This window comes from Thalassophryne amazonica, chromosome 11 (genome assembly GCF_902500255.1).
Source record: "Thalassophryne amazonica chromosome 11, fThaAma1.1, whole genome shotgun sequence".
Taxonomy (NCBI): domain Eukaryota; kingdom Metazoa; phylum Chordata; class Actinopteri; order Batrachoidiformes; family Batrachoididae; genus Thalassophryne; species Thalassophryne amazonica.
Window position 1 is genome coordinate 17,847,170 of NC_047113.1, and position 22,305 is coordinate 17,869,474.

Sequence of the window (22,305 nt, forward strand, 5' to 3'; positions counted from 1 at the left end):
TAGTGAGCACTTCTCCTTTGCTGAGATAATCCATCCCACCTCACAGGTGTGCCATACCAAGATGCTGATTAGACACCATGATTAGTGCACAGGTGTGCCTTAGACTGCCCACAATATAAGGCCACTCTGAAAGGTGCAGTTTTGTTTTATTGGGGGGGGGGGGGGGGATATCAGCAGTATCTGGTGTGACCACCATTTGCCTCATGCAGTGCAACACATCTCCTTCGCATCATCCGTGAAGAGAACACCTCTCCAATGTGCCAAACGCCAGCGAATGTGAGCATTTGCCCACTCAAGTCGGTTACGACGATGAACTGGAGTCAGGCCGAGACCCCAATGAGGATGACGAGCATGCAGATGAGCTTCCCTGAGACGGTTTCTGACAGTTTGTGCATAAATTCTTTGGTTATGCAAACCGATTGTTCCAGCAGCTGTCCGAGTGGCTGGTCTCAGACGATCTTGGAGGTGAACATGCTGGATGTGGAGGTCCTGGGCTGGTGTGGTTACACGTGGTCTGCGGTTGTGAGGCTGGTTGGATGTACTGCCAAATTCTCTGAAACGCCTTTGGAGACGGCTTATGGTAGAGACATGAACATTCAATATACGAGCAACAGCTCTGGTTGACATTCCTGCTGTCAGCATGCCAATTGCACGCTCCCTCAAATCTTGCGACATCTGTGGCATTGTGCTGTGTGATAAAACTGCACCTTTCAGAGTGGCCTTTTATTATGGAGAGTCTAAGGCACACCTGTGCACTAATCATGGTGTCTAATCAGCATCTTGATATGGCACACCTGTGACGTGGGATGGATTATCTCAGCAAAGGAGAAGTGCTCACTATCACAGATTTAGACTGGTTTGTGAACAATATTTGAGGAAAATGGTGATATTGTGTATGTGGAAAAAGTTTTAGATCTTTGAGTTCATCTCATACAAAATGGGAGCAAAACCAAAAGTGTTGCGTTTATATTTTTGTTGAGTGTAGTTCTACCCTCTGCAAACAGCACCACACACACACACACACACACACACACACACACACACACACACACACACACACACACACACACACACACACACACACACACACACACACACACACACACACACACACCACACACACACACACACACCACACACACACACACACACACACACACACACACACACACACACACACACACACACACACAATCATTTCCTTTAACACCATACTGATATGCTGGCAATATCACCCAAGTCATCCAGAGGCATACATTTTTAACTTATGGTTCAAATTTTAACAAAACTAATTTTGGACAAGTTATTTAAAATTACTGTCGTGTCTGAAGTTTTATAAAGTGAAAATATCAGATATATGTTTTAGTTTTAAAATAATGTGCTAATTTTTAAGGTTTTGTGAGCACATGCTGAGCCCAGCAGTGCATTATGGGTAGGACAGGGTGTTCACAACAGGACAAATGCATTTCAGACACTCTGTTCAGGCTCCACAGACAGAAGCATTAAACTCTAGTGCCTAAAACGCTCGTAAATATATTGTCTGGGTTTATATGTTATTGTATTTGCGTTTGTTAAATTCCACGCATCTTAAATGTAGCAGACGGATTATCTGGGATTTTGTTTTGGAAAGATTTCAAGGCCTCTACTGCCATCTACTGGCCAGTGGTGTTCATGGCAGTATTCGCCCTAAGTGCTAAGCGTCTGGGCACCAGTAAAGCACATTTAACTCAATTATCTGTAAACACCAACACACGACACACGTCACATTAACGTGTTGATTTACATAATGATGTTTAGCAGAGGCACATTTTACCCAGAATCCTTTACGATCTGTCTGTGTTTGTTTCAAAACCTCAGAATGTAGCCGTGTAGCTTCCAGCAGGAGGCAGCATGTTCAAACATAGAAATGCTGACTCATTGTTTGAGTCTTTTGTCGCTTCCAAAAGCGATCATGGTGTTAAAACTCAAATTCAGCTTGTTAGTAGTTGCAAATGTACCATAGACAACACTGGAAGTTATCGGTTATCTGTAACTTCCGATACATTTTTGGGTGGTTTATCGGTTTATCTTTATCAAAGATAACTTTTCAGTTATCTGATTATCTGTTATCGTTAATTTTTTGGTTATCTGTGCCCACCACTGCCCCTAAGCAAGCACAATGGCAACAATGTTTAGGAAAAACTCTCTCAGGTGGTTTTTCATTACAGGAATAAACCTCAAGCAGACCAGTTTCAGTGAGGTGGCCATTTGTTTTGGCCAGACTAGCAAAAACAAAACAATGACTTAAAACAAAAGCCCAACAAGAAATCGTCAAACAGACAGAAATGTCATAGGTAAGACAGCATCTACATGTGCTGTATGGTGTCACCGACCGAAGGGTCCGGCCCTAAAAACTGGTCCGCCCTGCCTCCACTGCCTCATTTTGCAGCTCAGCCACTCATCTCAGACGGAGTCTCTTCACCTAAAGCGATCAAATGGATTAATGGGATTATTAACCATCAGATGACAAAGTAAAACCTCTCAAATCATTCTAATGTCAGTTTTAAGCAGAAACAAGGCCTTTATAAGCAGAAACGAGGCAATACTCGGTGATGCTTTGAAATGACCAATGTGCAGTGAATGCATCAGTTAGCAGCTCGTGTGGCCGCAGCATCCTGATCGCTTCCTCCGTCTTTTATGATGAAATAATGCTGAATTTATGTGGAAATAATTGTTGTACAAAAGCTTCAGATATCTGTCGCTGAGATAGATGATGACTGCAGTGCAGTTTTAAGCAGAAACGAGGTGATAATCCATGAAACCCGGCAAATGACGCATGCGGCAGGGCATGCCGATTTTTGAGGGGCAGCCATTCGGTCGGCGACACCGGTAATTATAGCTGGTGCCTCAAAAGACAACCAGAGGTGTAAAGCAGATTTCAGAATAAATGCAGATTTAAATTGGTGTATTGCTTATTACAAAGATTAAATATTCATGGATAAAATGTAACTGCAGATTTACAGTAACTTTCTGCAGTGGACAAATTAATTGTCTGCATAGATAGTTTCCAGGCCTCTTCTGCAGACTTTTCAAAATAAAATATCCTCCAGTGGTATCTTATCCAGCCAGAAGTCCAAAGTTTTATGTTATTTCTTTCAGAAAATTTATTAAAATTGTCTGGACTTCTTCACAAGTTTCCGTCTTCGTTACTATTAACACAGTGCATCCAGAAAGTATTAATAGCTTTTCACTTTTCCACAAACACCATTATTCCAAAATCCTCAAAATTCTACTCACAACACCCCATAAAGGTTTTTGCAAATTTATTGAAAATATTTGTGGGGATGGTCCCTGGTTTCCTCCAAACATGACACCTGGCATTCACACAAAAAATTCAGTCTTTGTCTCATCAGACCAGAGAATTTTGTTTTTCATGGTCTGAGACTCCTATGCCAAACTCCAGGCGGGCTGCCCTGTGCCTTTTACTAAGGAGTCGCTTCCATCTGGCTACTCTACTATATAAGCCTGATTGGTGGATTGTTACAGATAGTTGTCCTTCTGGAAGGTTCTCCTCTCTCCACAGAGGAATGCTGGAGCTCTGACAAAGTAACCATTGGATTCTTGGTCATGTCCCTGACTAAGGCCATTCTCCCCCAATTGCTCAGTTTTGGAGTAAGAGCCCTGGTGGATCTGAACTTCTTCCATTTATGGATGATGGAGGCCACTGTGCTCATTGGGAGCTTTCCCTGTACCCTTCCCCAGATTTTGTGTCTCAAGACAATCCTGTCTCAGAGGACTACAGACAATTCCTTTGTCTTCACGATTCGTTTGTGCTCTGACATGCAGTGTCAACTGCGGGAACTGATATGTAGACAGGTGTGTCTCTTTCCAAATCATGTCCAATCAACTGAATTTAACCCAGGTGGATTCCAATTAAGGTGGAGAAACATCTCAAGGATAATCAGTGGAAACAGGATGCACTTGAGCTCAGTTTTTGCAAAGGCTGTGCTGCACTTCACTGTATCCACAACACCATGGAATCGTTTTGGGTCCTATGTGACAACTACTCACGCAGTTTCCATCCAGCAATGTATAAAACCACCCAGTTTGATTTGTGATAGTTTATGTCAAGTTTTGTGATGATGAAAAGAAATGATCAAATATTCTGTCAGACACCATCTCAGATGCTCCACGTTTTTCCAACATATGGATTGGTTTCAAATCAACACCTTCTGAGATGCATTTTCATGAGAGACCAGGTCTTAATTCTAAAAACCACAAATGAAATAAATAAAATAAAATAGCCTTCTAACAAAAGCTTACATACAAAGCAACTTCAGTGGCAGCCAGAAAGAGAAGCTGGTATGGTGGGCTATTACAAACTAGATTTGAAGTAACTTCCTCACTCATGATCTCTGTACTTGATAAATACATGCTTACAGCTTCTCCACTTGGGGCCACCACAGCAGATCTGCCTGTTGATTCGGCACAAGTTCTTTGCCAGATGGCCTGACACAACTCCAAGATGCATGGAGAATGGACAGGGGTGGATTTGAACCAGGAACCTTCTGCTGTGAAACAACCTACCACTAACCACTTGGCCACCACACTGGCTTATCACTTTACTTGTAAACATGTTTAATTCTTGAAGCTGAAATGCTTGGTTTTCTGCACCAAATTAAGCTCGGTCTTCCTTAACTGCCATGCTTAATCAAAAATTACTCCTGACATTGACAAAGATGTCAACAATGTTCTTTCAGTAACAGTAATGTTGCTTTTGGTTTCAGTAGTGAACAACAGGCCAGCTAACTAATTTATCAGTATTTTTGAAGTACCATCTATGTGTACAAAATGTATGTAATATACTAAATGTTTCAAACTGTTTGTGCATGTCATCTCTTAGGTCAGATGGTGGTGGCCAAGGTGCTGAGCTGCCTGTATGCTGAAATGCTGTTATATGAACAGAGTATTGTTTACTATGAGCACTGCGTGTCAGTATCTAGAGAACTAAAAGACAAAAGACTGGAGGGAGAGTATCTGGAAATTCTCAGCAACATATACCTTTCACTCAACACTGAAAAGTGAGTTTTTGATGATTGTTCAACATTTACTCTCTGTCTTTCCCATATCTCTTTTCCAGGATAAGCGCAATGATTTTATTCTAAATTCTGGTTTGCATGTGCAGATCATCTCGTCGGTCTCTGGACTACACTAAGCAGAGTTTGCGGATTTCCATTGACTTGGGAAAGAGAGAGGAGGAGTCAGAGACTTGGTTACAGGTTGGACGCATCTATTATGTAATCTATGAGGATGAACTGGCTGACATGTACCTGCAGGTAAGGAGTGGTGAGCATTTAATTGAAATAGCTGCAGAAGTTTTTTTGGTCACTAAAACTTTCATTGTATACAAGAACTACTGCTGAATGTTCCGACTACAGTTCTCATGGACTAACTTATTGTCAGGATCCAACTAGGTGTGGCACAGAAGGTGGATGGACGCAAATGTAAAACTCACAGAGACAGGCGTGTGAGTAAAAAGGCTTTATCTCAAAAGGACAGGCAGGGATTCAGTACACAAGTGGACAGTCAGAGAGGCGGCGATATAGGCAGGTGTCAGGCTAAGGCGAGGTCAAAAAACAGGGACTGGTCAAAACACAAGGCAGCAGTGGTCATGGGCTGAGGTGAGAACAAGGTCAAAAAGAGAACATGGTCAAAAAACACAGCAAAACAGAGCAAGACAAAAAGGGCTGGAATGTGAACTAGAAAGCACAATGAACTGGCAGGGAGTGGAGAAAGTGAGGGGCTTAAATAACAGGTGCAGTAATTAGGGTAACAAGACACAGGTGTCAGAGAATGTGCTGGAAGGGGTGTGGTCAGATAAGACAGAGGTGAGCTAGGAGTACAGTGACAGGTGGGCATGACTAACAGAAGCAGACAGAGTGACTGAAAATCAAACCCCAACCAACTGTGATAAAAACTAAAATGCCTAACGCAGAGAAGTAAATATCACAGACAAGAAAAAATACTGACATGAACAGGGTGATCAACAAGAAAATAACCAACCTAGAACAGGACTAAACAAGTGGTAACAGCATAACAGAAAATACAACTCATGATTACACAGAAAATAAATGATAAACAGAGCATGAAACCAGTGACAAAAGTAATATGCACAGAAAAGAGATAATCAGAACAAAACCGAAACGAGAGTTAACTAGAAGCACTCGGAGAGCGCAAACCTCTGCCAAGTCCGAAGGGTCACTGACGTCACATGTAATACCCTTTGGCAAAGACACTTATTCTGCGTCATTTCACGCATTTACCCTCATGTTTCAGATTCAGTGGTTAAACCCTTCTTCAGCAGATCTTCAGATCTTCAGCAAATGTATTTATAAAGAGAAACCGCATGAACTACACAAGTTTTTTTTTTAAATAAGTTTATTTAATAAGGAGAAACAAATGCTAAATTATTGTTGTGTAACTTAATTTTTGTTCAGCCTTTGTGACCCGTCTTCATGAAGTTAGATGCAAAAATGTTGAAATTCGCCCTATCCTGCAATGATAAAGAATCCTTCAAAAAATTACTGGATCTGGATCGTGTTCTGGATCATTACCAAAATTTAATGACTTCTAAGTTAGGCCAAGATACACCCCTGGTAAAAATTTCATTGCAGTTATGTCATAGTAACTTCACAATTAAAGATTTTGATTTGAACAACAGGCGGCTGTGAAGACAGCTTTGAGAATGAATGACCCTCACTTTGCCATGAGTATCTACGAAGAGGCAGGAGATGTCTACTTCAAAGGCAATAGGAACCGAATGAACTCACTGCCATTCTTTAGGGTAAGTGCACCCACGAACACATTACCGGTATATGAGTCGGCCTCACAACTATATTATGTGCTGGCGAAAGATACATTTCTCTCTCCTTGAGAAGGTCATGTGGTCACATTATTATTAAAGTCAGAAGGTTTAATTGATTTTATTCATATCTGTATGTTGCATTGTTCTTGAGCATGACTCTGAACCTGAAACATGTCAATCCTGGAGCCATATGAAATCTCCAGCCTCCAGCCTCTCCGGCCTCCAGCCTTGAGCACTGTAAAATCTTTTAACTGGCTCAAAACCACCTGAAGGTGGAGACTCGTGCTTGGCTAAAGTGTGATCCCTTTGGGAAGTAGCGAGACACCATGACTACACATTTCCCTTCAATTTGTATGAATGGATGAAGCTCATACATGGAAGATGACTTTTTAATATTGTGAGATAAGGAATAGGGCTGATGATCTTGTTCTTGAGGTTTCATCTGGAAGGACAGCCAGGGAATGTAATTTTTTTATTTTTTTATTTTATTTTGGTGACTGAATGCTCACAAAGGAGTCTGTGGAGCTTAGCTGCCAACCAACGCAAACCACTGCACAGCACAGCATAAGTCTCATTGCTCGGTTTCACATGATGCAGTTGTCATTTTCATATTTAGCCCCCACATTCTGGAAGTAACAAGTCTGCTTGAGTTCATCTGTATGTATGCCCATGACTATTTTGGTCTAAAAATGAATGTTGGTGCATTGTTATTATGATGAGGCAGAAAGCAGCTGTGCCATAGACCACCAAAAAACCTGGCCTAAAGTCAAGCACGCAGTTTTTCTACTTAAGGAGCACACTAGTCAGATTTCTAATACATAGGTAGGTTCATGATGTGTACTTTTTGCTTTTACACACATGGATTCAGAATGGTGCAGTGAAACAATTTAAAACAAACATTTTAAATGAAATAATAGTCAACAACACAAATGGAAAAATGTGTAACTTTAATATCTCTGGTTTAAACTACACATTTAGGCTAACTTTCATTCTCCTAAGACAGGGCTGGCCACAGGATGTTGCAGATACATCTCTAATGTTTCACCTCAGGGAGCTGTGGTGGATGACTGCTGCTCCTGCTTGCTCACTTTGATGCTTTGTGCACACAAACCTTTCCTTACCAGAAAGCTTCCACCACTGAAATAGCAATGTGCCAGTTGCTGGTGCACCTGTCTCTTAAAGACCACCGATGACTAACTACAACTTTGCAATCGGATTGTGCACCATGTAAATAGCAGCATGGAGTTGGATCCTCCTCAAATGCATTTGTGCTTCATACTTCAGACTGTGTGCCATACTTATCATCAACACAGGGCACTAGTCAATTATTTTCTTTTTATAAATGTTATTTATCATCTTTGAACTCTCTTTCTTCCAGGATGGTGGTCTGCCATTTGCAAGGAGCATCAACGACGTCCATTCGGAGTTCCGCTTGCTGAGTAAACTAACAGAACTATTCACAAAGCATGGTGATCAGGAGGAAGCTCTACAATATGCAAAACTCGCTGTTCAAATCGGCAGCAAAACAGGTATTGAGTTGAAGCAGGAAGTAAACAACCAAAGTCTTATTTGAGATGTGAAAATAATCATTGTTGGGGGTTTTTACCAGGTGTCTCTATGAATGAGAGGACAGCCTACCACCGACTGGCCACAGTCTACTACAGCCTGCAGCAATATGAGCTGGCAGAAAACTACTACCTCAAATCCCTGTCTCTCTGTCCACCTGTCCTGCAGCACCCCCTGGAGGCTCGGTACTACAATAAAGTCTATTGCAGACTGGGCAATTTGACTCTACACAAGTTGAAGGTATAGCATGGCATTTTGATGTACGTGGCATCATTCATAACCATATACAACTTTGAAATCACTATGCAGTCGAAGTACTATAATTAACTGCAGTGTCGAAAGCATGTGGAAAAAAATACATTTTCCCACCAAGAGAACTTCAATGTCTGGTGTCTGGCTTTGTAATTGTCCTGGATCAAGACTAAGATCCAGGCTTTCAGTGACTTCCTGCACTCAGCCATCAGAAGTTTGCAGTGAAAGTGTTGAACATTTGCAAACATTCAATTGCCTCGGCAATGCCATTCATATGGGTTCTTGGCTTCTGAGATCAGGAGACACCTGAGAAGAGCCTATGGAGTCACAACATCACTGGATAAAGATGTTTGGTGATGCCAATATCTTTGCAACAGAACAAAATCCAAGTCTTTAGGGTCCTAGTGCTTCCTGTCTTTTAGTATATTTGTGAGACTTGGACACTAATTAGTGTCCTCAGGTGACAACTGCCTGTCTTTTGTAGTAGATCTCTTTAGAGGATCCTTGGATACTGGTGGAATGAGTTTGTATTTAACAAACATTTACTTAAGGAGACAAAGATGAGGAGTATCACTTACATTGTGGGGGATCATTAGTCACAATATTTTGGCCATTTGCCGTGTTTCTCTTTGCACGATCCAGCATGCAGATATGTCAGTGTTGAGAATCCAGGTGGCTGAAGAAGGCCACGGGGACACTCATGCGTCACCTGGCTGCTATATCAATGGTCTAACAGATTAGCTAAATTGAGCAATATATTAATGCATTGCCATTGGAATAAAGAAGCCAAAAGACCATGCCAATATGATATGCAATTCATTATGTTTTCAGGCTCATTTCTAGTGTATTACCACGCTGGCACAGGAAGGACTCCTACTTCCCAAACAGTATTCCCCTCATTCAATTCATGCCATGCCCTCTTCTATTTGTGCAGGTAATGCCAAACTATTTGGTTCAATGATGTACATTTAGTGACAACTGCATGAAAATGTTTTACAAAAATAATTAGTTTAAAAGCAGCACAATCATGTTAATTCAACAGAAAAAGGCTGCTGCATTTACTGGCTTAATATGTAAAAAATAAAACAAATAAATAAAATGCAATCTCCAACCTCGCGACCTGCTCTTGGATAAGCAGTTGAAGATGAGAGTGCAATCTTCAAATATAGCTTGTAGTGCAGTGAGCCCAGAGTACTACCATGTCAGTTCACCCACCGCAGCCTGCACCACCCTTGGGGATCCTGATGTGTAACGCGGATGCAGTTACACAGGACACCCCCCAATAATTTGACAAGGGATATGGCCATTGGGAAAGAAATGTGTGTAAGCTGGAGAGATACCACCCCAGAAAAAAACTCAGGCCCCCTCAGGCCCCTGGGGATAGTGGTATGTGTGTTTTTCAAGCTCGGGTTCCCTACCAGAGGCCTGAGAGTTTGAGGTTTCAGTGCAGTATCTTAGATGTTCCCAGGACTACACTCTTCTGGACAGAGATCTCTGATGTTCTACATGGAATCTGCCAAAGCCACTCTTCCAATTTGGGTTTACAGCTCTGAGTGCTCCTTTTACCGCTGGGACCACTTTGGACTTTATCTTCCACATCTGCTCCAGCTGCTCCTTCAGTCCTTGGTGCTTCTCTATTTCCTCGTGCTCCTTCTAGCTGGGATTGCCACATCATTCATTCTTTCCCTTGTCTGGTTGGTTGTCCAGCAGCTGCTTGTCTGTGTGGAATTCGAAGTCCCACAGGACATTAGCCATGTCATTCTCAACCAGCTTTGGCATTGTCTCCCATCATGACTTGTGGAGATCTAATCTGTATGCAGCCTTGAGGTTCTTGTACATGATTCCCGACACTTGGTTGTGCCTCTTGGTGTACATTGTCGCAGCTTGCATCTTGCATCCTGCTATTATGTGCTGGACTGTCTCTGGGTCACATTTGCACAGCCTGGAGCTTAGGTCCTGTTGGCTGTGGTTGACTCCTGCTTCTGTGGATCTGGTGCTTAGGGCTTGTCCGTGTGCTGCATTGATCAGAGCCTCTCTGATGTTCTTTAAGCTGGCCTCTTCCAGCCACTGGTAGGACTTTTTGATGTCAGGTGCTTCCACTATCTGTTAATGGTACAACCCATGAAGGGACTTGATCATCCGTGGTACCTCCTCCTCCTGTTCCATAACACCATCTGTCTTCCACTGTCTCAGGCATTGTTGTAGCAGCAGATCTCTGGGAGCCATTTTTTTCTGATGTATTTCTGGAAGCTACTCATCTCATTTTGACTCAAGTTACAATGAAGCAGTATGAATATGATCAAGCTTTATTGAGGTTTGATATCTGGATCCACTGATGAAGCACAGGAGGTAGAGACGGTGCCTGCTCCCAGACTACCAATAACCAGCAAAAATCTATTTAAGCATAAAAATTCAAAAAGAAAAAATAATATAGCACCTTCAACTGCACCACAGACTAAAACAGTTAAATGTGCTCTATTAAACATTAGGTCTCTCTCTTCTAAGTCCCTGTTAGTAAATGATATAATAATTGATCAACATATTGATTTATTCTGCCTTACAGAAACCTGGTTACAGCAGGATGAATATGTTAGTTTAAATGAGTCAACACCCCCGAGTCACACTAACTGTCAGAATGCTCGCAGCACAGGCCGGGGCGGAGGATTAGCAGCAATCTTCCATTCCAGCTTATTAATTAATCAAAAACCCAGACAGAGCTTTAATTCATTTGAAAGCTTGACTCTTAGTCTTGTCCATCCAATTGGAAGTCCCAAAAACCAGTTTTATTTGTTATTATCTATCGTCCACCTGGTCGTTACTGTGAGTTTCTCTGTGAATTTTCAGACCTTTTGTCTGACTTAGTGCTTAGCTCAGATAAGATAATTATAGTGGGGCGATTTTAACATCCACACAGATGCTGAGAATGACAGCCTCAACACTGCATTTAATCTATTATTAGACTCAATTGGCTTTGCTCAAAATGTAAATGAGTCCACCCACCACTTTAATCATATCTTAGATCTTGTTCTGACTTATGGTATGGAAATAGAAGACTTAACAGTATTCCCTGAAAACTCCCTTCTGTCTGATCATTTCTTAATAACATTTACATTTACTCTGATGGACTACCCAGCAGTGGGGAATAAGTTTCATTACACTAGAAGTCTTTCAGAAAGCGCTGTAACTAGGTTTAAGGATATGATTCCTTCTTTATGTTCTCTAATGCCATATACCAACACAGTGCAGAGTAGCTACCTAAACTCTGTAAGTGAGATAGAGTATCTCGTCAATAGTTTTACATCCTCATTGAAGACAACTTTGGATGCTGTAGCTCCTCTAAAAAAGAGAGCTTTAAATCAGAAGTGCCTGACTCCGTGGTATAACTCACAAACTCGTAGCTTAAAGCAGATAACCCGTAAGTTGGAGAGGAAATGGCGTCTCACTAATTTAGAAGATCTTCACTTAGCCTGGAAAAAGAGTCTGTTGCTCTATAAAAAGCCCTCCGTAAAGCTAGGACATCTTTCTACTCATCACTAATTGAAGAAAATAAGAACAACCCCAGGTTTCTTTTCAGCACTGTAGCCAGGCTGACAAAGAGTCAGAGCTCTATTGAGCTGAGTATTCCATTAACTTTAACTAGTAATGACTTCATGACTTTCTTTGCTAACAAAATTTTAACTATTAGAGAAAAAATTACTCTCAACCTTCCCAAAGACGCATCGTTATCTTTGGCTGCTTTCAGTGATGCCGGTATTTGGTTAGACTCTTTCTCTCCGATTGTTCTGTCTGAGTTATTTTCATTAGTTACTTCATCCAAACCATCAACATGTTTATTAGACCCCATTCCTACCAGGCTGCTCAAGGAAGCCCTACCATTATTTAATGCTTCGATCTTAAATATGATCAATCTATCTTTGTTAGTTGGCTATGTACCACAGGCTTTTAAGGTGGCAGTAATTAAACCATTACTTAAAAAGCGATCACTTGACCCAGCTATCTTAGCTAATTATAGGCCAATCTCCAACCTTCCTTTTCTCTCAAAAATTCTTGAAAGGGTAGTTGTAAAACAGCTAACTGATCATCTGCAGAGGAATGGTCTATTTGAAGAGTTTCAGTCAGGTTTTAGAATTCATCATAGTACAGAAACAGCATTAGTGAAGGTTACAAATGATCTTCTTATGGCCTCGGACAGTGGACTCATCTCTGTGCTTGTTCTGTTAGACCTCAGTGCTGCTTTGATACTGTTGACCATAAAATTTTATTACAGAGATTAGAGCATGCCATAGGTATTAAAGGCACTGCGCTGCGGTGGTTTGAATCATATTTGTCTAATAGATTACAATTTGTTCATGTAAATGGGGAATCTTCTTCACAGACTAAAGTTAATTATGGAGTTCACAAGGTTCTGTGCTAGGACCAATTTTATTCACTTTATACATGCTTCCCTTAGGCAGTATTATTAGACGGTATTGCTTAAATTTTCATTGTTACGCAGATGATACCCAGCTTTATCTATCCATGAAGCCAGAGGACACACACCAATTAGCTAAACTGCAGGATTGTCTTACAGACATAAAGACATGGATGACCTCTAATTTCCTGCTTTTAAACTCAGATAAAACTGAAGTTATTGTACTTGGCCCCACAAATCTTAGAAACATGGTGTCTAACCAGATCCTTACTGTGGATGGCATTACCCTGACCTCTAGTAATACTGTGAGAAATCTTGGAGTCATTTTTGATCAGGATATGTCATTCAAAGCGCATATTAAACAAATATGTAGGACTGCTTTTTTGCATTTACGCAATATCTCTAAAATCAGAAAGGTCTTGTCTCAGAGTGATGCTGAAAAACTAATTCATGCATTTATTTCCTCTAGGCTGGACTATTGGAATTCATTATTATCAGGTTGTCCTAAAAGTTCCCTAAAAAGCCTTCAGTTAATTCAAATGCTGCAGCTAGAGTACTGACGGGGACTAGAAGGAGAGAGCATATCTCACCCATATTGGCCTTTCTTCATTGGCTTCCTGTTAATTCTAGAATAGAATTTAAAATTCTTCTTCTTACTTATAAGGTTTTGAATAATCAGGTCCCATCTTATCTTAGGGACCTCGTAGTACCATATCACCCCAATAGAGCGCTTCGCTCTCAGACTGCAGGCTTACTTGTAGTTCCTAGGGTTTGTAAGAGTAGAATGGGAGGCAGAGCCTTCAGCTTTCAGGCTCCTCTCCTGTGGAACCAGCTCCCAATTCAGATCAGGGAGACAGACACCCTCTCTACTTTTAAGATTAGGCTTAAAACTTTCCTTTTTGCTAAAGCTTATAGTTAGGGCTGGATCAGGTGACCCTGAACCATCCCTTAGTTATGCTGCTATAGACGTAGACTGCTGGGGGGTTCCCATGATGCACTGTTTCTTTCTCTTTTTGCTCTGTATGCACCACTCTGCATTTAATCATTAGTGATCGATCTCTGCTCCCCTCCACAGCATGTCTTTTTCCTGGTTCTCTCCCTCAGCCCCAACCAGTCCCAGCCGAAGACTGCCCCTCCCTGAGCCTGGTTCTGCTGGAGGTTTCTTCCTGTTAAAAGGGAGTTTTTCCTTCCCACTGTAGCCAAGTGCTTGCTCACAGGGGGTCGTTTTGACCGTTGGGGTTTTACATAATTATTGTATGGCCTTGCCTTACAATATAAAGCGCCTTGGGGCAACTGTTTGTTGTGATTTGGCGCTATATAAAAAAATTGATTGATTGAATTGATTGATTGATTGAGGTGTGGATGAACTACTGGGAAGTCAGTTCGTGGATTGCCAAGATCAGGTGGTAGCCACTGAGCTGGTGGTGACTGGATAAGTGAAGGCACCGAAAGGCCAGTAGGTTATAAAACACAATGTCACAAAAACAGAGTTGCTAATTACAAGAAAGGTAGGTCTTCAAGGATACCAACAGGACCTCAGAGAGGAACAGATAATCTGACAAAGGTGGAGTGAAAAACCGTTGCTGATGCACTTGACGGGTTGATTAGTGGTGGCAGGTGTTCCAACCACCACAGTTGTCATCAATCAACAGGTTGAAGAAGAGAAAAGGAGAGAAAGGCAGAACACACAGCCACCAAAAAGGCAGGAATCATAAAATAAGAGATCTGTTAGAAAAGTATCGGACCTTATTATTTTTTTCAAAAACCATATGGATTTGAATCACGTGTGATTACATCAGACATGCTTGAACCCTCGTGGGCATGCAAGAGTTTTTTCACGCCTGTCGGTTACGTCATTCGCCTGTGGGCAGTCTTTGAATGAGGAGTGGCCCATCCTCTCGTCGTTTTTTTCATTGTTTAGGAATGGCTCAGAGACTGCTGCTTTGTTTGATAAATTTTTTTCAAAAACTGTAAGGCACAACTGAGTGGACACCATTCAATAAATTCAGCTGGTTTTCGGTAAAAATTTTAACGGCTGATGAGAGATTTTGGTCTGTAAAGGTCGCTTTAAGGACGGCCCACGACGCCTGATGGCATCTGTTAGCTGTTTAATCTGCGCAGTTAGATTGATCTAGTTACCTAGATAACGATTTGCTTCACAGTGTAGTCTTCACGTGCCTTAACTAAAGCACTCCCTCTGCTGAATCACCTCTAAATTATTTACACATTATTCACTTTGTGTGTTTTTAGGAATCCGCTAGCTTAGCGCAGCTACTAGCTCTTAGCCGGTTTAGCATGGCGGCTTCTCCTGTCTCTCCCGCACTTTTCTGCTCTGGGTGTGAAATGTTTAGTTATTCCTCGGCCTCCTTTAGCAGTAATGGTACTTGTAATAAGTGTAGCTTATTCGTAGCTTTGGAGGCCAGGCTGGGCAAATTGGAGACTCGGCTCCGCACCGTGGAAAATTCTACAGCTAGCCAGGCCCCTGTAGTCGGTGCGGACCAAGGTAGCTTAGCCGCCGTTAGTTTCCCTCTGGCAGATCCTGAGCAGCCGGGAAAGCAGGCCGACTGGTTGACTGTGAGGAGGAAGCGTAGTCCTAAACAGAAGCCCCGTGTACACCGCCAACCCGTTCACATCTCTAACCGTTTTTCCCCACTCTGCGACACACCTGCCGAGGATCAAACTCTGGTTATTGGTGACTCTGTTTTGAGAAATGTGAAGTTAGCGACACCAGCAACCATAGTCAATTGTCTTCCGGTGGCCAGAGCAGGCGACACTGAAGGAAATTTGAAACTACTGGCTAAGGCTAAGCGTAAATTTGGTAAGATTGTAATTCACGTCGGCAGTAATGACACCCGGTTATGCCAATCGGAGGTCACTAAAATTAACATTAAATCGGTGTGTAACTTTGCAAAAACAATGTCGGACTCTGTAGTTTTCTCTGGGCCCCTCCCCAATCAGACCGGGAGTGACATGTTTAACCGCATGTTCTCCTTGAATTGCTGGCTGTCTGAGTGGTGTCCAAAAAATGATAGATAATTGGCAAAGCTTCTGGGGAAAACCTGGTCTTATTAGGAGAGACGGCATCCATCCCACTTTGGATGGAGCATCTCTCATTTCTAGAAATCTGGCCAATTTTCTTAAATCCTCCAAACCTTGACTATCCAGGGTTGGGACCAGGAAGCAGAGTTGTAGTCTTACACACCTCTCTGCAGCTTCTCTCCCCCTGCCATCCCCTCATTACCCCATCCCCGTAGAGACGGTGCCTGCTCCCAGACCACCAATAATCAGCAAAAATCTATTTAAGCATAAAAATTCAAAAAGAAAAAATAATATAGCACCTTCAACTGCACCACAGACTAAAACAGTTAAATGTGGTCTATTAAACATTAGGTCTCTCTCTTCTAAGTCCCTGTTAGTAAATGATATAATAATTGATCAACATATTGATTTATTCTGCCTTACAGAAACCTGGTTACAGCAGGATGAATATGTTAGTTTAAATGAGTCAACACCCCCGAGTCACACTAACTGCCAGAATGCTCGTAGCACGGGCCGAGGCGGAGGATTAGCAGCAATCTTCCATTCCAGCTTATTAATTAATCAAAAACCCAGACAGAGCTTTAATTCATTTGAAAGCTTGACACTTAGTCTTGTACATCCAAATTGGAAGTCCCAAAAACCAGTTTTATTTGTTGTTATCTATCGTCCTCCTGGTCGTTACTGTGAGTTTCTCTGTGAATTTTCAGACCTTTTGTCTGACTTAGTGCTTAGCTCAGATAAGATAATTATAGTGGGCGATTTTAACATCCACACAGATGCTGAGAATGACAGCCTCAGCACTGCATTTAATCTATTATTAGACTCAATTGGCTTTGCTCAAAATGTAAATGAGTCCACCCATCACTTTAATCATATCTTAGATCTTGTTCTGACTTATGGTATGGAAATTGAAGACTTAGTCAGAGTCAGTAATTAGTCAGAGCTCTATTGAGCCGAGTATTCCTTTAACTTTAACTAGTAATGACTTCATGACTTTCTTTGCTAATAAAATTTTAACTATTAGAGAAAAAATTACTCATAACCATCCCAAAGACGTATCGTTATCTTTGGCTGCTTTCAGTGATGCCGGTATTTGGTTAGACTCTTTCTCTCAGATTGTTCTGTCTGAGTTATTTTCATTAGTTACTTCATCCAAACCATCAACATGTTTATTAGGTATTAAAGGCACTGCGCTGCGGTGGTTTGAATCATATTTGTCTAATAGATTACAATTTGTTCATGTAAATGGGGAATCTTCTTCACAGACAAAAGTTAATCATGGAGTTCCACATGGTTCTGTGCTAGGACCAATTTTATTCACTTTATACATGCTTCCCTTAGGCAGTATTATTAGACGGTATTGCTTAAATTTTCATTGTTACGCAGATGATACCCAGCTTTATCTATCCATGAAGCCAGAGGACACACACCAATTAGCTAAATTGCAGGATTGTCTTACAGACATAAAGACATGGATGACCTCTAATTTCCTGCTTTTAATACTGTGAGAAATCTTGGAGTCATTTTTGATCAGGATATGTCATTCAAAGCGCATATTAAACAAATATGTAGGACTGCTTTTTTGCATTTGTGCAATATCTCTAAAATTAGAAAGGTCTTGTCTCAGAGTGATGCTGAAAAACTAATTCATGCATTTATTTCCTCTAGGCTGGACTATTGTAATTCATTATTATCAGGTTGTCCTAAAAGTTCCCTGAAAAGCCTTCAGTTAATTCAAAATGCTGCAGCTAGAGTACTAACGGGGACTAGAAGGAGAGAGCATATCTCACCCATATTGGCCTCTCTTCATTGGCTTCCTGTTAATTCTAGAATAGAATTTAAAATTCTTCTTCTTACTTATAAGGTTTTGAATAATCAGGTCCCATCTTATCTTAGGGACCTCATAGTACCATATCACCCCAATAGAGCACTTCGCTCTCAGACTGCAGGCTTACTTGTAGTTCCTAGGGTTTGTAAGAGTAGAATGGGAGGCAGAGCCTTCAGCCTTCAGGCTCCTCTCCTGTGGAACCAGCTCCCAATTCGTATCAGGGAGACAGACACCCTCTCTACTTTTAAGATTAGGCTTAAAACTTTCCTTTTTGCTAAAGCTTATAGTTGGGGCTGGATCAGGTGACCCTGAACCATCCCTTAGTTATGCTGCTATAGACTTAGACTGCTGGGGGGTTCCCATGATGCACTGAGTGTTTCTTTCTCTTTTTGCTCTGTATGCACCACTCTGCATTTAATCATTAGTGATTGATCTCTGCTCCCCTCCACAGCATGTCTTTTTCTTGGTTCTCTCCCTCAGCCCCAACCAGTCCCAGCAGAAGACTGCCCCTCCCTGAGCCTGGTTCTGCTGGAGGTTTCTTCCTGTTAAAAGGGAGTTTTTCCTTCCCACTGTCGCCAAGTGCTTGCTCACAGGGGGTCGTTTTGACCGTTGGGGTTTTTACGTAATTATTGTATGGCCTTGCCTTACAATATAAAGCGCCCTGGGGCAACTGTTTGTTGTGATTTGGCGCTATATAAATAAAACTGATGATGATGAAAGCAATTTAGAATAATTTTCCTTGAGGTTACCATGTTCCCTGCTTATGAAGAATTCTGGTCAAAAACTAATGAATAAATGAATGCACCATCCAGACTTTTTTTGGAATGTGTTAATGAAATGAAGTTGACTACAGAACACATCAAATATCTTAGGCTCATCATGTCTGCAGTGAAACAGAAGACAAAATAAATTTCAGAATTACTGTGTATTTTATATTTGTTTTTGCTTATTTATTCATGTATGTATGTACTTAGTATTTATGTATGTACTTAGTTATGTATGTACTTAGTATTTATTATTTATTCAAACGTTTGGACACACTTTCCCTTTCAATTGAAACAGACACACATAAATACACACACACACACACACACACACACACATTTATATTTATATATATATATATATATATATATATATATATATATATATATATATATATATATATATATAGTAAAACTTGCCTAGACTGTCGTCTTATGAACCGATATTCACACTCACTGGACAAAAGCAAAAGTCCCACTGCTTTTGAATGGTTTTCCATTTAATAAACTCTGTATATAACGGATTTTGTATGACGACTTTTCGCTCACATCGAACAAAGCATCCCACCCCATCGTAATGTATTAAATTTAAAAAAACCCTCATGTACCGGACAGAGCAGTCTGGATGTACCAGTTACTGTATAAAATGAAGTTCATCACTGACACTCACCGATTGATGAAACTGGTACCGTATTTCCGTGATTAAAAGCCCTGCTGTTTAATTTTTTCAAACTGTGCTCAAACGCATAAGCCTAAATGAGGCAGGCCATAATTCAAGGCCGGTAATTATTAACTAAATGCTGCTTGTTTGTACTGTAACATGGTGTTAGTTTTCACACATACCCTCGGTGTGACAAACCAAATTGCTTTAGATTAGAGCCCTCTGTGGGCCTGTGAACTCATTCCAGAGCCTGACGAGCACATGCTAAATGACTGACACTGCAAAGGGCTGTGATTTGTCACTTTTCTGGTTTCACTCTTTCCTCTTCCATCATATTTTAATAGTTTTTGTAGTGTGCCCACTAATTACATCAAACACATTTGGCAGAAAAGTCCACAAATAAGGAGTGAGAAAAAGATGCTCAAATGGTCCACAATTCATGGACGGAACTTGTACGTACCGGAAACGCTGGTTTGGAGGTTGATGATTGTATAAAGAAGTCAAGCTCATTGAGGGACAAATTCATCCAGAAAAAAAGCTGCTGTTCCTGTGGCAAATTGCATAAAGACACGACGGAGAACTTCAAAAGGGTCACGTGCGCGTCAACGTCATTGCATGGCAACAAAGTTGCATAAGCACAAATCAGACTTTAGGATTTTAAGGTACCAATCCACAGTGGACTCGACCAAATGTGATCTTTTTAATACACATAATGCCCGGCGCTTATGTAAGGCAGCTGTTTTTTGTTTTTCAGATGAAGTTTTGGCCATTAAATGAGGCAGGTCCCAGTTCAAGGTCAGGCTTTTAATCAAGAAAATACCTAAGTGTAATTGGAGCTGGGGATTCCTTGTAGATCATTGGGCACCTCCTGACTGTAACTAATCCCTTACATACATAATGGATTTTGTCAGTTTTATACATGTAACAGATTTTGTTCATTTTATACTGTACATATAGAGGATTTTGATTTTAAATTCACTGGTCCACCTGAATCCATCATATGTGAGTTTTACTGGATATATATATAGACACACACACACTTTTTGCATGACACCTCTGTGATGTTCTTTTCAGGACCCATTTGATGCAATGGGCTATTTTCAGTTAGCTCTTGCCGCTGCCCTGGAGGACCAAACTAACCCTGAGGCTCTGTACGTGGTGTACATGAAGCTGGCAGAGATCCATGGCAACCACATGCCTGATGCTCAGCTGTGCCAAGAATACACTGAGAATGCCCGAAGCCTAAAGAAGGTTCTGGCTGGGGAGAAAGTCACTGATGTGAAAGGAGAGCACATGCACTGTGCAGACACAGAAACTGGTCAAACAAAGGGCAAGATCTCTGATGATGTGGAACATATTTGTCACGCTGTAACAGATGCAGTGATGAGAAATGACATTTGTCCTGCTACAAACAAAGATAAGAACTGTGTAAGAACAGATATGATCCATAATACTGACAATGCTGAGAGAATTCACCTTCCTGATACAGACAGCCCTCGTGCTGATCCCTCTGGGTTTGAAATCATCGCCACTAACTCGTACAGTGACAGCATTATCACAGAGTCCTTCGACACAGCGAAGGAGGAGATCACAGACTCCAGCAGCTCCACGGACACTTTACAAACGTTCCAGAATCAAACAGACGGAACAGACTGGATCCCAGGTCACTCAGATTTTGACAATGACCTCGCTGTGCATGATCAAACAACTGATAATCACACTTTTGACACCACAAGGCACGAGGGAACCCAAAGCACAAAGTGTGATAATCAGAAGGACCCAAACACAACAGCACCAGATATGCACCAGACTAATTCCGTTAACCCTGAGGTCAGCCTGGAGAACAATCAATGTATTATTTACCAAACAGAAACTGTTGATACAGCTCTAAATGTGGACAGATATGACATGGAGAAAGATAAATGATGTCTGCACATTGTCTCACTATTGCACTTTATGCCCTTAAATTCCATTTCTATCCTGTGGTCACACGGTTGTTGACCAGACTTTCCATGGCACATACAATATTGTAATAAAGAATGTCTGCACACTTTTCACAATTTCAGCATGTCAGTATGTGCATACATAGTAACTGCATTTAGCTTCTCCCTTTTTCATTTGATGGTCACCACAGCAGATCGAATGTGGGGGTGAATGTGGTGATTTGGCACCAGATGCCTTTTCTGACACAAGTAAGTAAGTAAGTAAATTTTATTTATATAGCACCTTTCACAGACAAGAGCCACAAGGTGCTTCACAACATAAAAGCACAGTACACCACACAATACATCAGACAATGGCCGAGACATTTAAAAACATAACATAGGGTAGCAAAGCAGCCCAAAAACTAAGCAAAAGCTTGTGTAAAAAAGAAGGTCTTAAGTTGGCTTTTAAAAGTGACGACAGAGTCCAGTGAGCACAGAGAGAGCGGGAGACCATTCCAAAGCCTGGGAGCAACAGCCTGGAAGGATCGCTCTCCTCTGGTTGCAAAACGGGTGTGAGGAACCATCAACAAATTTTGGTCCACAGACCTCAACGCCCTGGCAGGGGCATAAGGCTGGATGAGGTCACAGATATAGGGAGGCGCCTGGCCATGTAGAGCTCTAAAGTTTAAAACCAAAATTTTAAAATTGATCCTGAAGGACACTGGCAGCCAATGAAGCTCCTTTAAAATTGGGGAAATATGAGTCCTCCCGTTAGCTTGTGTCAGAATTCTCGCTGCAGAGTTCTGTACTAACTGCAGTCGACGCAACTCCTTCTTGTTTAGACATGAAAACAAACTGTTACAGTAGTCTAAATGTGTTGACACAAAAGCATGAATAATAAGCTCTAACTCATTTTGAGACACCAATTTCCTGAGCTTAGAGATGTTTCTTAATTGAAAGAAGCAATTCCTCGTCAGCTGTTTACAATGCTGTACCAAAGACATGTCTTTGTCAA

At 41.3% G+C, this 22,305-nt stretch overlaps 1 protein-coding gene across 4 annotated transcripts in view; it reads left to right on the plus strand.

Annotated features, from left to right (window-relative positions):
* sh3tc2 (SH3 domain and tetratricopeptide repeats 2) overlaps positions 1-21,420 on the plus strand; it is a 92,175-nt gene extending 70,755 nt beyond the window's left edge. For all 4 annotated transcript variants that reach the window (XM_034181153.1, XM_034181149.1, XM_034181150.1 and 1 more), the window contains exons 17-22: positions 4,883-5,060; positions 5,165-5,315; positions 6,701-6,823; positions 8,223-8,373; positions 8,454-8,650; positions 20,440-21,420. In XM_034181153.1, the coding sequence (XP_034037044.1) occupies positions 4,883-5,060; positions 5,165-5,315; positions 6,701-6,823; positions 8,223-8,373; positions 8,454-8,650; positions 20,440-21,291 (1,652 nt within the window). In that variant the 3' untranslated portion in view covers positions 21,292-21,420. The remainder of the gene's footprint in view (positions 1-4,882; positions 5,061-5,164; positions 5,316-6,700; positions 6,824-8,222; positions 8,374-8,453; positions 8,651-20,439) is intronic.
* Positions 21,421-22,305: the final 885 nt, after the last annotated feature.